This window comes from Phyllostomus hastatus, unplaced genomic scaffold, assembly GCF_019186645.2.
Source record: "Phyllostomus hastatus isolate PE091 unplaced genomic scaffold, TTU_PhHast_1.1 phas_contig_16, whole genome shotgun sequence".
NCBI classification, from domain to species: Eukaryota; Metazoa; Chordata; class Mammalia; order Chiroptera; family Phyllostomidae; genus Phyllostomus; species Phyllostomus hastatus.
This window is the reverse complement of record NW_025333643.1, coordinates 13703376-13718012: the sequence shown is the minus strand read 5'-3', so window position 1 is coordinate 13718012 and position 14637 is coordinate 13703376. Positions and strand designations below refer to the sequence as shown.

The 14637-nt window shown below is 39.5% G+C and overlaps 1 protein-coding gene across 10 annotated transcripts in view; it reads left to right on the top strand.

Annotated features, from left to right (window-relative positions):
• Positions 1–14637, top strand: part of ARHGEF3 (Rho guanine nucleotide exchange factor 3) — a 321899-nt gene that overhangs the window by 293656 nt on the left and 13606 nt on the right. For all 10 annotated transcript variants that reach the window (XM_045832234.1, XM_045832233.1, XM_045832236.1 and 7 more), the window contains 5 exons: positions 1933–2103; positions 4794–4856; positions 6470–6566; positions 6725–6801; positions 11440–11697. In XM_045832234.1, coding sequence (XP_045688190.1) covers positions 1933–2103; positions 4794–4856; positions 6470–6566; positions 6725–6801; positions 11440–11697 — 666 coding nt within the window. The remainder of the gene's footprint in view (positions 1–1932; positions 2104–4793; positions 4857–6469; positions 6567–6724; positions 6802–11439; positions 11698–14637) is intronic.

Below are 14637 nucleotides of genomic sequence, written 5' to 3'. Positions count from 1 at the left end.
TCCCTGATGCCCCTTGCAATTTTCTTTTTACATTTTTCACTTATTCATTTTGCTTGAATTATAAAAATTTGTAACCTAGAACAAAAAATACCAGTAATCAGGCAAAACAACAGAATTTTTGTGGCATTCTCTTTATATCTTTGCTCATGTGCATTTTTTCATAAAGTGTTCATATACAGATTTTTAATGATGATTTTACCTAGAAGGGATTTTTAGCTGTTAAAATTGTCTCAGAACTGTCATAATGGCTAAATAATATTCCATAAAGCAGATGAATTATAACTTATCTAACAGTGCCCTTATGTTTTAAATTTTTCTTTACTTTTGTAAATTTATTGTTACAGCTTGGCTACCTCATAATTTCTTAGCAATGATGGTACATATATCACATGCAAAATCAGTTCCTATACTCAGGAAGTTTATAGTTCAGAGCAGGTGACCACTAAGTATAATAAAATATGATTGTTACTATATCAACAATATATCCAAATCGCCATAAAAGAGGATGAGAGAATATTGGTAAAGATTCCTAGAAGAGGTGTTTGATCTATATCCTGAGGACAGTTAGGAGTTAACCAGGTAGGAAATGAAAGAGAAGCTATTCAGAAAGAAAAGGCACAGCTGATGGCAATTCATGGTGCATTTAGGGAATGGCAGATAGCCTAGTAGGGCTAGAGAAAGGATGAATGGCAGGAGGTGTTCCAAGATAGACATACTGTGGTCAGATTATAAGAGGTATTATGTACCAAACTGAAAAGCTGGAACTTGACACTGAAGGCCACACATATGTGGCCACAGCCATAGCAGTAAGAACTTGCTAAATAAGAATGCAGTTTTTGAGCACAGCAGCACCTCATTGCTTTAGCCAAGTTTCCAGTAAGTATATTGAAATCTTCTAGACTGAAGGCTGAATATGATGCACATAGCTTTGTCCTTGATCATTTACATTTGTCAAGAGAAAGCACTATGTTAATATGTTTCAGCCGCAAGGGTGCCCTTTGGGTGGTTAGACCATCTGAAAATCTACTGGGACCTCTTTGGAAAATAAGAAAATGACTCAGGAACATGCATTATTTACTTGGTATTTAGTATATATATTAGTTGGTACTTTTCAAGTTGGCAGAACCTCAGCTGAGATGAATGTAAACAGAAAGGGAATGTATTATTTTGTTAGTCTAAGAGAGGCTCTTACTGGCTTCAAGCATGGTGGGATCCAGGGACTCTAATAGTGTTGGTGAAGCATGTTCCCTCCCTCACTCCACTGGTATCTCTCTCCATCCTCCATTCTGTGTGTCCCTTTATTCTGTCCTTTATTAGACAGATTCTTCTTTGTGATCAAAGAGAGTTGCTGCAAGAAACTTCTGCTTATATTAACTCTTGAGCTCACAATCCCAAAAGAATAGAGTCTTTCACTCCTTCCATGATTCATGTAAAACATTTTGGGGAATCACATGCCCCTGCCAGAAACAGGGTGGAGGAGTGCTCTGATTGGTCAGGTCTGGGGGAGCCCAACTAAACTGAGACAGGATACACAAGGATAGTGTGATTCTGTTCCTAGAAGGTGGAGGGCAGTAGGAGTACTAGTCAGAATTTTTTAAAGGACATCCACTACCGTTAATCATCATTCTTCTGAGGAATGGAAATGTTTAATGGAAAACAGGAGAGCCCATTGCACGTCTGAGAGCTGGCTTTGTGCATGTTCTTGTGCTTTATCCGGGATACTCCCAGCACCTGTGTGAAAGCAGCCCCTTGCCCAACTTTCCTTAGCGTGTAGGCTCAAGACAATGCCCTCCTTCCCAAAAGGCCTTGTGTTATTGTCCTCTATTTCTTGCAGATGTCTGATTTTTGTTCTGTTAGGGAAAGGAAGCTGCTCAAATGATCCACCCAGTCCTGCTGCTGTGCCTGTAACAGTTTGCTTTTCTTATTGTTCAGCGTTCCATTAGCTTCCGCAGCGAGAGCCGTCCTGACCTCCTCGCCCCCCGACCCTGGTCCAGAAATGCTGCCTCTTCAAGCACCAAGCGGCGAGACAGCAAGCTGTGGAGTGAGACCTTCGACGCGTGCGTCAATCAGATGCTTACAGCCAAGGAAATCAAACGTCAGGAGGTAGGCTTGGGACCCACAGAGTTTGCTCCTGGAGGCAGGAGCACTGCAGGCAAGCTGGAGTATACACAGTGTCTACAAATCAATTTTCCATGGCATTTGTAGAAGGAGAACAAATGGGGGTGCGAGAGCTTTTAAGGAACTGAGACACCAGCATTCAGCTGGATGGGTGTGGCCCCTGCTTTAAAAAAGAAACTGATGTGAAAATCTGAATTTACAAAGAAGATGAATTGGGAACAGTATATTTAGGATCCTGGAGTTCACAAAAATGATCATAATCATTTCATTATATTTTGATACAACTTCTAGAATATTTAAAAATATTCCATTAATGAAACTTTGATTCAGTTTTGTGGAAAACTTTTCTAGGGAATACAGTTAATTTCATTCCCTATAAGTTTTCTGTATCAATATCCCTAAATGGCTGTGATCATATTACCCTTTTATAGTTTGTCACATGCCAGGCTATACTAAGCACTTCAAATGTGCATCATGTAGTGAAATCCTTGGAATATATATTTTTGTGGAGAACTTGACATTGGAAAAGGGAGTACTTGAAAACTTTCTAGGTTATGACTCAACAATTCTTCTCTAGGAATTGTCTATGTAGCACACTTATCCACAAATGAAAAGACGTATGTGTAAGATTATTCATCACAGTAATGTTTATAATAGTGCCAGAAAGAGCCTGAACATGTATTAATTACCAGGGGCCATTAATAATAATGTCCATACATGGAATATTGTGTAGCTGTAAAAAACACAAAAAAGCACTGATGTGTATGAATGGCTAAGTGGATAAAGCAGGACACAAAACAAGGTGTTGAGTACACTACCATTTATGTAAAAGAAGAAGGAAAATGAATGTGGGTGTATATGTATGTATTTGCCTGTAAAACATTAAAACATTTCTGGAAGGACACACAAGGAACTGATAACATTGTTGCCTCCTTGGAGGGGAACTGGATGGTTGGAAGAAGGAGGTGAAAGGGAAAGTTTCACCAAGTATGAATTTGTGTAGTTTACATTTTGAACCATGTCAATGTATTATATATTAAAAATGAATAAATCAAGAAATCATTTGTACCAAAAAAATTCTCTGAGGAAATATGGCAAAATCTTAATAATGGCTAAGAAGATGGTATTATGGGCATTTAAATTTTTTCTTTTTATGCTGTTCTGTGTTCCCAAATGTTAATAGTGTGCATATATTACTTGTGCAGTCTGATCGTGGAAAGGAAGGAGGGAAGGATCAATTCTGTGGATGAGGACATTAACAAGGCACAGTAATCACAAGGTCACCCAGCTAGAAAATAACAGAGCTAGCTTTTGAACTCAGGCCCTGTCCTAATCTAAAGCCCTTGGTCTTCATGGTGACACTGTATTGTTGCACCACAGGTAACTGACTGTGGCCTATCCCATTGTGAGGTTCTGTGATTTTCCTCTGCGGGGGGTCACATTTGGTCAGTCAGGCAATCAGGCCTGTGTACATGAGATGTATAAGGAAATCTAAGGAAGGTCCAAGTAAAGGCTAGTTAATTATATTGCGCCAATCCACTTGCTGGTTTTGATAATGCTCTATAGTTATGTAAGATGCCACCATTGGGGGAAGCTGAGTAATCCATGTACAGGACCTCTCTGCACTATTTTCGTAACTTCTCATGTGAGTCTGTAATTATTTCTAAATAAAAGGTTAACAGGACAGGGTATCAGGAGGGCGTGGTGTGGAGGCTTTACTGGGCCTCAGGAGGAACACTGTGTACTGGCCCCCAGTGAGTGTTCTGCCTCCACCAGCTTTGCTAGAGAACACACTTGCCCTGCACTCCACCATCCCCAAGAATGAAGGCTATTCTCCATGCTGCTTACTTCTTCCCTGTAGTCTAAAGAAATTGTAATAGTCCCTTAACTAGAACCACAAATATGTAGTATTTTGATAATGTAACCTTTGCTAACAGTTTAGAGTCCCAGAGGAGAGTGTTCTGTACACCATAGCTCTTAAATTATGATAGCCTAATAGAGCCAAATTAGAAATGACCTCATTACACACTCTTGCACATAGCTAGTGTCTATAATTTTATTTATTGTACCGTGTAGGGCTGAGAAGTAATTTAGAGTGAATTAACTTTATCAGACATTTAGAGTGATAAAATAATAGATTCTTTCTATAATCCTAGCCTTAGCACAAGTGGCCGATGGGAGTAGAGATTTCTGTTCAGATTTACCTTTTGTTAAGTAGAAGGAAGACAAATTATGATGGCCTGATTAATAATATTGCCATGTCCATCACTGAGAACAGACCCTGAATCATTTATCATGATCGTCACTCACAACAAACTCATATCTGTGGCTCAAACTCTAATTATTTTACCTAAAATAGTTCCCTCTTGGTTGGCTGCATCAAAGTCCTGCAGCATGAAAGATGACTTGAATTGGAAACATATGTGGTACCTCTTTATCCCACAAACAGATAAGCACATTGTACAGAAGTTTTGCAAAATCTTTCCTTTATAGCTTTTAACCACTAGGTGCATTTACTTCTAAATTAATTTGCAGATTAATTTAACTCTTTAAGAATCTTTTTAAAATACTTGAGAAGTAAGTAGATTTGTAGCTTTGAGCACTGGAACCAGTGCTGTTTGAATTTGTTCTCATAATGAAAAACTTCAGCGGATGTGTTTTCTCTTTTCTTGTAGGCGATCTTTGAGCTTTCCCAAGGAGAAGCAGACTTGATAGAGGACTTGAAATTGGCAAAAAAGGTAATTTTAAATCCAGTGGTCATTTGAGTCCCCTCATATTTTTTCCCCTCTGGGTAATTTCACAATTCTAATCACAATTGTGCTTTATGAGCACCCTTTATGACTAAGGTATTCCAAAATTGAGAAGAACCTGCACAAATCAAGCAGTGGAGGAAATGGCTCAAAACAAGAAGGCTCTCTGGACCTGGAACCTTTAGGGCTTCTCCTCTGTTTCTGATGCACCTCAAAGAATACTGCAGTTTAATTAGAGAGTGTCCATGGAGGCCTGGTTTTACGTACGTTTTGGTATCCTGGAAGTTCTATGGGCCTGGCCTCCTTATCCACCAGAGAGAATGTGTAGATGGTCTGAAACTGGAACTGTGTCTTAGAAATAAAGTAATTTGAATCTCAGAAGTGAATAAAATGGTTAAGTGAATGAATTGCATACTGTCTTGTAAGTTAGGGTCTTTTATATAGCAGTATGTTTTTTAATCACATTGTGTGTGGGAATGTGGATGAAACCCATGCCTTGTGGCCTGTGCAGTGTGACAGCAAACCTTCCTCAGAAACTTCCAGTGACCTGTTCTCCCTGCACCCCTCAGGGAGGCTAAAATCCAGATTCCTTCATCTGATATTCACAGCCTCCTCAAAGAATCACAGGATTGGAAAGATGCCTCTCTTATTTTAAATGTTCTTTAGTTCAACTTTCTGCTCATATGAAGTCCCATCTGTAACATTCCTGAGATCTGGCCTAGAAACTGAGTTTTAGGCAGGGTGGAAAGAAGAGGAAGACGGGGAGAACATTTAATTCTAGTAGATACCTTGCTTTTCATAGGTGCAACTCCTTCCTGCCTCAAGATTTCCTAAACTCAGGTGCCTTTAGGATGTTTCACTGCCATTCCTTTGCTTATGGTAATCCTACCTTCTGGAAACCCTTCCCTGTTCTTTCAGCCATTCATATCTACTCATCCTCTAGGAATGAGCTCAAATCTCAGTTTATACTTCAACAATATTCACTGCCTCCTTCTCTAGGCCAAACAGTTCACCTTTAAAATCTCCCTTGTCCACTCCAGCTTTCATTCTCTGACCCTCTAGAACAGTTACAATTCAATAAATTTTTGCCGCCATGTGACATCTTATATTTTTAATCTTCAACTATTTTTTAAACATATATTTAAATTTCCATGTGTTTTTCTTACTTTCCAATTAACTTTATAAATCTCCTTGAAGGCAGGGACTGTGCCATTGAGCCTTTGTAGTCTATTACAGTGCCCTGGGAATAGTTGTATGTTCTTGTTGTTTAATTATCCTTAAAAAGAGATGGTAATAAAGTTAATTTTTAAAACATACAAATCAAATCTGCTCTATACTTCAGATTTGTGCCCTTTCCCAGATGTATGAGGTACTTTGTAAAAATCTAGTTTGGTTTATGAAAAGCCCAAAAAGCCCAGGCAGTGCTGGATTCCCGTCTGCTCCAGCCACACCCATCTGTTGTTTCTGCAGCATTGTGGGAGAAGTTGGCGGGGAGGGTCAAATATTTTGTTATTCTGTAGGGCCTCTCAGAAGCCATTTACATTAACAATTTACTTCCTCTGATTTAAACGTTTGTTGCCATCTCTGTGGTTCTTTTGCAGGCCTATCATGACCCCATGCTGAAACTTTCCATAATGACAGAACAGGAGTTGAATCAAATTTTTGGAACACTGGACTCTCTAATTCCTCTACATGAAGGTATAATTTTGTTCCCAGAATGAGTTTTGACTTGTAGCCTTAATTGAGTTGTCTTATACAAGTCATGATTATGTAATAACATGAGTAACCCAGAATCTACTTCCAGCCTTGTTCATATTTAAATGTCTAACAAGATACTTGTTCTCTTTATTTACCAGAGCTCCTTAGTCAGCTTCGAGATGTCCGTAAGCCTGATGGCTCAACTGAACACGTTGGTCCCATCCTCGTGGGCTGGGTAAGAAAAGTTCTCTGGTCTTAATGGAAGCTAAATATAAATATTTTATATGGAGTTTCATTTTAGCTAGACTTTTTTTTTTAATTAGCAAACACTGGTTTCACACTAGGGGAAAAAAAGCAAATTCCTAGTAAAATTTATCATTATAGTTAAGCTTTATATCATAAAGCATGGAAACAATTTTTTTCATTACAAATTTACTGCATTTAAAGATAACATGCTTTTTTACAATAAAATAAAGTAAGACTAGTTAATGTTCAATTCAGGTCAATTACTAATAGAATTATTACCAATTCTATCCTAGTAAAAATGTAGGGACATATTCCTGTCCATCATCATGCAAAAGCTTTTATCAGGCTATCAAAAAACTCTCATGGTCAAGTGTAGTTTCATAAACAAAAGTGATAAGTAAATGTTGTTCATGTTTAGCATATATCTGAGCCTAAGTAACTTCAGAGGAGACCTGAGTATTATGCTGACCTTCACCACAGTATAACCCCTTTCCTTTCCTAATTAAAGAAATCAGCTGTGACCTAAATTTATGGTCCTGGGATGAATTTGTGTTTTATTGGGCACATAGGTGGTTGTTCATTTGTTTGATTTATTTTAGACCAGGCATGTGCTCTCTATTTTGCCACAGTCCTCATCACTCCTATGGTATGCTTCTGTGTCCTTCTGTGAGTGCTTGAGTGTTCCACCCCAGTTCCAGGTGTTTTCCATTTGTTTATGAATCAGGTAACAAAAATGGATTATTTTGATAACTTCTTCCAGGCAGGATTAGGTCTCTCATCCTTCCAGCCCACACAGTGGTCTAGAAAAAATAGGCAGATAGTGCCCCAACATCAAGTATTACAGTCATTCCATTGTTTGAGAGTTTTGTAAAGGTTGTAAATTCTATTCACCATGTGAGTTCTCTTTATCCAGTTCCATTTTTATTTGTATTTTAACCTTTCTAAAACCCTCAAATTCTTAAGTTTTGACAGTGATCTCTTACATTAACTTATGCTTCTCAATTACTGCTTTTCTTCAGAACTTTGAAGGTTTCATGACTTAACTAGCTTTAGTTCAGGAGTCAATTTTAGCACTGAGGCTGAAATATCCCAAAGGCAAGTAATGTTCTGAGATGAATAATTTAGAAAATGTGCTTTAATAATTCAGGAGAGGTCATTTATCTTATATTTTTGACTTTCATTTTATTATAAGCCATGGTAGATGTTTTAATTTCTGTAGCCCACAAAGAAATTTTTCTAAAGAGCAGTACAGCTGGAGACAGAGAAGGTGTAATGAGAAGAGAGGGTGTGCCTCACTGTGCTTAAACTTCTGAGTCTGTGGACTACTTTGATGGGAGCCAAGGGGCCAGTGAGGCCACACTCCAGAATTAGCATGGTGACTGCTCTGTTTCTGATGAGATGGCATTGTAGAACTTCATGGTTTCCTTAGACACCAGTATACAAATTACCAGTTTGTACCAGAAGCAAAACTATAGGCATTTGCCTTGTTATTATTTTTTTCCTAAATGAAATGTTTATTGCTTTTACTAAAAAATTGGTTTGATCTGGGGGGTAGCTTTTGCAGTCCTGTTCTGTACATACCCAAAGGAAATGAGACCATGCTGCCTCATTGCTATCTGGACCCGTCAGACATCAAATGGGGACTTGCAGCTTGAGGAGTAGCCTAAAATTAAACAACTGGACTATTGTTACCAGACCTCATGAGAAATGGTCCTTATTTATCAGGCCTGACGAGCTATTAAATGTTTTCCCTCTTTTAGCTGCAGAAGTGTTTGTGTGAGTGGGAACTGTAAACGAAGGGGTACATCTGTTTGAGTTCTGGTCTTTTTAACAGAACAAAATAAACATCTTAGTGGGCTTTGAATGAAAGAAGTCAGAGCCCATTTGACCCATGAAAAATTGATTTATTTCCCCCCAAAGGAAAAAGAAAAAAATAAAAACAAATCTTTTAAACAAGTGAGCCTCCCAAGTGGGTTAGCCCTGGCCAGTCTTTTTGACCTTAGAATGAATCAATTACTTTTACTCTGAAGACCTTAAACAGAATGGTGATTTTCTTTTCTCAAGAAATCACCCTGGTTACTGAGGATCACTCTCTCTGATGGGCCAGCCTGCTCTCATAAGCCTCCCCTGTCATGAAGAAACAATTTCCCAAGTGACTTATCTTTGAGTTAACGTTTTTTTCAGTAATAAAATAATTTATAAGCTGTTCAGGGCAGCAAGTTCTCATGTTAATTTGGGTTCTAATTAAATTTTAATTCCAAAGAGAGAGGCAGGGTACATGGGAGCATATAGATTTGTTCTGTCACTTTTCACAATGTTAGGGAGATAGAAAGAATTTCTAAAAAAAAAAATGAGAGTTTCCCTCATAAATTATTTCTTGATAGTCTATTTAAAGAGATGGTGAGTTCAGAGCTTTGGGGGTGGGATGTGGAGAGAACACACTTCAGACCGGTTTTGTCTCCAGCTGAGCAAGTAGTTTTGCTTCTCTAAACCACAATTTCTCCAATAAAAATATTCTAGAGATAGATAATAATAATAGCTAGTACTTACTGATTCTTAATCAGGAGCCAAGCTTGTGCTACACTTTTTATCTGCCTTATTTCATTAGAAGAAAGAAGGACATTAGTATGTGTGTTTTGTAAGTGGAGAAACTGAGGCTCAGAACTATCACCTTACTAGTAACTGTCTGAGTTAGGCTTTGAACATGATTCTCCCTGGTTCCTGGATCTTTCTTCTTAACCACTGTGCTTATCTATTGCCTCTTGCATTTCATGTAAGTACACATGTATGTAGTTGGGAACCAAGATGTGTACATTCTTCATTTCCGATTCAGTTATAGATCACCTGTGGTCTTCTGTATTCAGTGGGCTGAACCAATAGCCTTTCAGGTCATGCCCAGGAAATGAGCACCCTGTTAGGTGTGAACACAGGACCGGGGCTGGATCTGGTTGCCATGGCAGCAGGGCTGGCAGGATCACAGATAGTAATGGCCCATTGGGCAGTGAGCAGCAGTGTTTGGGGGATTTCTCACTAGTTTACATCCGATGATTACTGCCGATTTGTCTCTCTATAATGAAAACATTGGGCATTTCCAAGTCTCTTTAAAAGACAAGGAAGTGGAAATGAAATTGGGAGGGCCTGAGGCTCGTTTTAATTAACTCTGAAAATCTAAATTACAAGCCACAATACCACATCTGGAGAGGGGTGTGTCGGTACCAATTACTATTACTTTCAAATACAGGTTTGAGGAAAGAATTTCTGCAGCTCTTTTTTTTTTTAACACAAATAGAGGTTTTTCATAACATTTAAGGAAGGTAGACATTTCCAAGGAATGTTAAACTCAACAGTGAACTTTTAAAACATTACTTCCTTGGTATTTTTTTCTGGTTTAAGTCACTGAGAAAATAATTTCAGTAAGATGTATAAAAGAAGCAACAGAATATTTAAACTTTGACCCATTGTTCAGATGCTGCCACCATTTATTTTTCAGCTGTGTTCCCAAACCATCATAATCTGGTAATCCATTAACATACATTTATTTGTTCATTCAGAATACAAACTTTGCTGTAGAGTAAGTAAGCCCAGTGCAAAGCACTGAGGATGCAAACATGTGTTGCACTGAACCCCCTGCAGAGCAGGTGTTGTGGTGAATGTGGCTTTGTAATCCCAGGGAGAGAAGCACACAGCAGGGCCATTGACTGCATTTTATTGCCTCAGTTAATGTTCAGGAAGCTGACAGCACATGCATTAGGAGAATGGTGTTGGGTGCCACTAAGAGGGAGGAGTGGCAAAGGAAGAGAAGCAACCCTTTTCCTGAGTCTGTGACTCTGTTTGCATGATTTGACTAATGGAACATGTCAGAGAAATTAGTATTTTACTGGAAGGGAGATAGTAGAGTTGGAGTGTCCCAAAATTTTTAAGCTTAAATTGCTTTTTGCATGGTATTGTGATGTTAACCATTAGGTAGAGCCAAGGATGATTTCTGGCCTGTCAGAACTAATTTAAAAGATTTTACTAAATGCTTCTTGCATCTAATTTTTTACTAATTATACTTTTCCTTTAAGTTCTTGGCATTCTTTATAATTGGTCTGCCTTGGACTCAGTTAACCTTAAGCTCACACAGAGGTGCCTGCACCAGGCTGTGCCAAGGGCTGGGCTGTGGAGTCTGAATCCTTGCTTTCTTTTATGCCACAAAGTCTTCCAGATATGTTTCTTATGAATAATTTTTAAAGAAATTCTTTTTTTTTATTAGGCAGCTTTCCCCTCCCCAGATACTTTTGGAAGTTTAGGAAAATCCTAAACTATATGTATATGAAATTATTTTAGTTCTTTTGTTTCTAGCTTAGACTGGCCACAATGCAAACAAATTAGGACAGGAATCTAAATAATCAAGAAAATAAACATGTAACTAAGAGAATTAGTGTGTGCAAGCAAACCAACACCTAAAAAAACTTCATTACCTGCCATTTTGAAGATTCCATTGGTCTGTATCCTCCAGCCCTGCAGATGAAGAGTGTTGGCCAGGCCTGGAGACCTGTTCAGGTTTTGTTCAGTCCCAACAAGTGATGTTAACTTGTAGCTTCAGTTATTTTAACACTCCAACCCTCTTCTGACATTCCTTTCTCAGCTACCCTGTCTTAGCTCCTATGACAGCTACTGCAGCAATCAAGTAGCCGCCAAAGCTTTGCTGGACCACAAGAAACAAGATCACAGAGTCCAGGATTTCCTCCAGCGATGTTTAGAATCCCCCTTTAGCCGCAAACTGGACCTCTGGAATTTCCTCGATATTCCAAGAAGCCGCCTGGTAAAATACCCTCTGCTTCTTCGAGAAATCCTGAGGCACACACCAAATGATAATCCAGATCACCAGCACCTGGAAGAAGCTGTAAGTTGGTTTCTTTCTCTCTTGCTGTGATGTTTTCCCTGTGTAATGGTAGAGAATTAGGTAGATGGGTGAATGAAGGGTCCTTGGGTGCACAAGATTCAGGAATCTTAGGTTCCAGATTTGGCTGTGCCATCAACTATGTTTTAATTTTGCAAGTTACTTCTTTCTCTGCCTTGATTTCCTAATCTATAAATAACATATAGTCTTTACATGAAATGCTCTCTGAGGTCCCTTTGTTTTTTTTCAACTTTTATTGATTATGCTTTTACAGTTGTCTCAATTTTTCCCCGTTGTCCCCCTCCACACAGCATCCCACGCCATTCCCTCAGGCAAACCCCACACAGTTGTTCATGACCATGGGTCATGCATATAAGTTCTTTGGCTACTCCATTTCTTGTACTGTTCTTAATATCGCCATGGCTATTCTATAACTGCCTGTTTGTACTTCTTAATTCCCTCACTTTCTCACCCATTCTTCCCCTCCCCCTTCACATGTGGCAACCATCAAAATGCTCTCTGTATCCATGATTCTGTCTTTGTTCTTGCTTAGTTTGTTTTTTAGATTCAATTGTTGACAGGTATGTATTTATTGCCATTTTATTATTCATAGTTTTGATCTTTTCTCTTTTTTTAAGATTTTATTTATTTATTTTTAGAGAGGGAATGGAGGGAGAAAGAGAGAAAGAGAGAAACATCAATGTGCGGTTGCTGGGGGTCATGGCCTGCAACCCAGGCTTGTAACCTGACTGGGAATCGAACTTGTGACACTTGGGTTCGCAGTCCGCGCTCAGTCCACTGAGCTACGCCAGCCAGGGCTGATCTTCTTTTCTTAAATAAGTCCCTTTGACATTTCATATAATAATGGTTTGATGATGATGAACTCCTGTAGTTTTTTCTTGTTTGGGAAGCTCTTTATCTGCCCTTCAATTTTAAATGATAGCTTTGCTAGGTAGAGCAGCCTTGGCTGTAAGTCCCTGCTTTTCATGACTTTGAATATATCTTGCCTGTCCCTTTTAGCCTGCAAAGTTTCTTTTGAGAAGTCAACTGACAGTCTTATGGGAAATCCCCTGTAGGTAACTAACTGCATTTCTCTTCCTGTTTTTAAGATTTTCTCTTTATCTTTAACCTTTGGCATTTTAATTATGCTGTGTCTTGGAGTAGGCCTCTTTGAATCCATCTTGTTTGGGACTCTCTGTGCTTCCTGGACTTGCATATGTATTTCCTTCACCAAATTAGGGAAATCATCTTTCATTATTTTTTCAAATAGATTTCCAATTTCTTACTCTTTCTCTTTTTCTGGCACCCCTATGATGTGAATGTTGGATCTCTTGAGGTTGTCCCAGAGGCTGCTTACACTATCCTCTTTTGTTTTTTTCTTCTTCTTCTTCTTTTTCTTATTTTTCTGATTGGTTGTTTTTCTCTTCCTTATGTCCCAAATCAATGATTTGATTTCTCGGCTTTATTCACTCTACTGCTATTTCCCTGATACAACTGTTACTGTTATTTCAATTAGCATAGCCTTCATTTCTTACTGGATCTTTTTTATGCATTTGAGGTCCTCACTAAGTTCTTTGAGCATCCTTGTAACCAATGTTTTGAACTCTGCATCTGATAGATTGCTTATCTCTATTTTGTTTAGTTCTTTTTTCTGGGGTTTTGATCTGTTTTTTCACTTGAATCATGTTTCTTTGTCTCTTCATTTTGGCAGCCTCCCTGTGTTTGTTTCTATGTACTAAGTAGAGTTGCTATGACTCCCTGTCTTGGTATCATGGCCTAATGTAGTAGGTATCCTATAGGGACCAGTGGCACAGGCAGCCCTGTCACCCAAGCTCAGTGTGCCCTTTGTGTGGGTTGAGTACACCCTCTTGTAGTTGATTCTTGGTTGCTGTTGGCAGGTCAATGGGAAGGATTTACCCAGGTCAGTCAGTTGCAAGGATTGTCTTTAACCACTGACCACCAACCTCCTCCCTCTGTGGAGGTTCAGTTATGCAGGGGCAGGATGGTCATGGTCTGACATTGTCTGTAGCTGTCCACTGGGTGTGCAGACCCTGGGATTTCCCCAATGGTGCAAGCCAAGGTCAGCCCCTCCCCTATGTTTTGCCTGGGACCACCCTGCCTGAGCTATAGAACAATCCGAGATTGTTCTTGTGCTGGGCTTGGAGATTTTCAGGTGAAGCCAACCTGTGACTCTAGGATGGCTGCTGCTAGTTCTGGGCCTGGAGCCACTTAGCAAGGGACTGGGGCCTCACTGAGACCAGCTGTTGCTCATTTAAAAGGATTTAGGAAGTTGTGAAGCTTGAGCCAAGACCAGCCATTCATATAGAAAAGCTACTATTTACAGCTGTAAGTTGGGTGGGACAGAGCCTCAGCGGATCTCCAGGGTGGGACAAAAGTGTTAGCCAGGTTGATGAAGTCTCAGATATGGCCTCTGCCTGCCAGCTCTGTGGTTCTGCCCACCTTTCTGTCTGGGAGAAAGCTGTCCCCTAGCTTTTGTCTTGATGCCAGCCACTTTAGTTCCTCCCTGTGTGCCAATGGTGCCTTTCAAACTGGTACCCTGGTGCTTGAGCTCAAAGGGAATGAGTCTGAGTCAGTTTGTGTGTGGGTTCTTTAAGAGGACCTGGTTGGGACTCCAGAAGTTTCTTCCACGGACTCAATCCCCACTGATATCTTTCTGGTACTGATACCAGTACTGTGGGATGGGAGAACTGGTGTGGGGCTGGGACTTCTCACTCCCAAGCTATCTCTCCCAAATTTGTATCCACCACACACAGATGTGGAACCAACCCATTCTGTATCTCTACCCCTCCTACCAATTGGAATAGATGTGGTTTCATTCCTTACTTGTCAGACTTCTGTTCAACTCACTTTCTGCCAGTTCTGAGTGAAAGTTGTTCTATAATTTAGTTGTACTTCTGATGTGGTTGTGTGAGGAGACAAGCT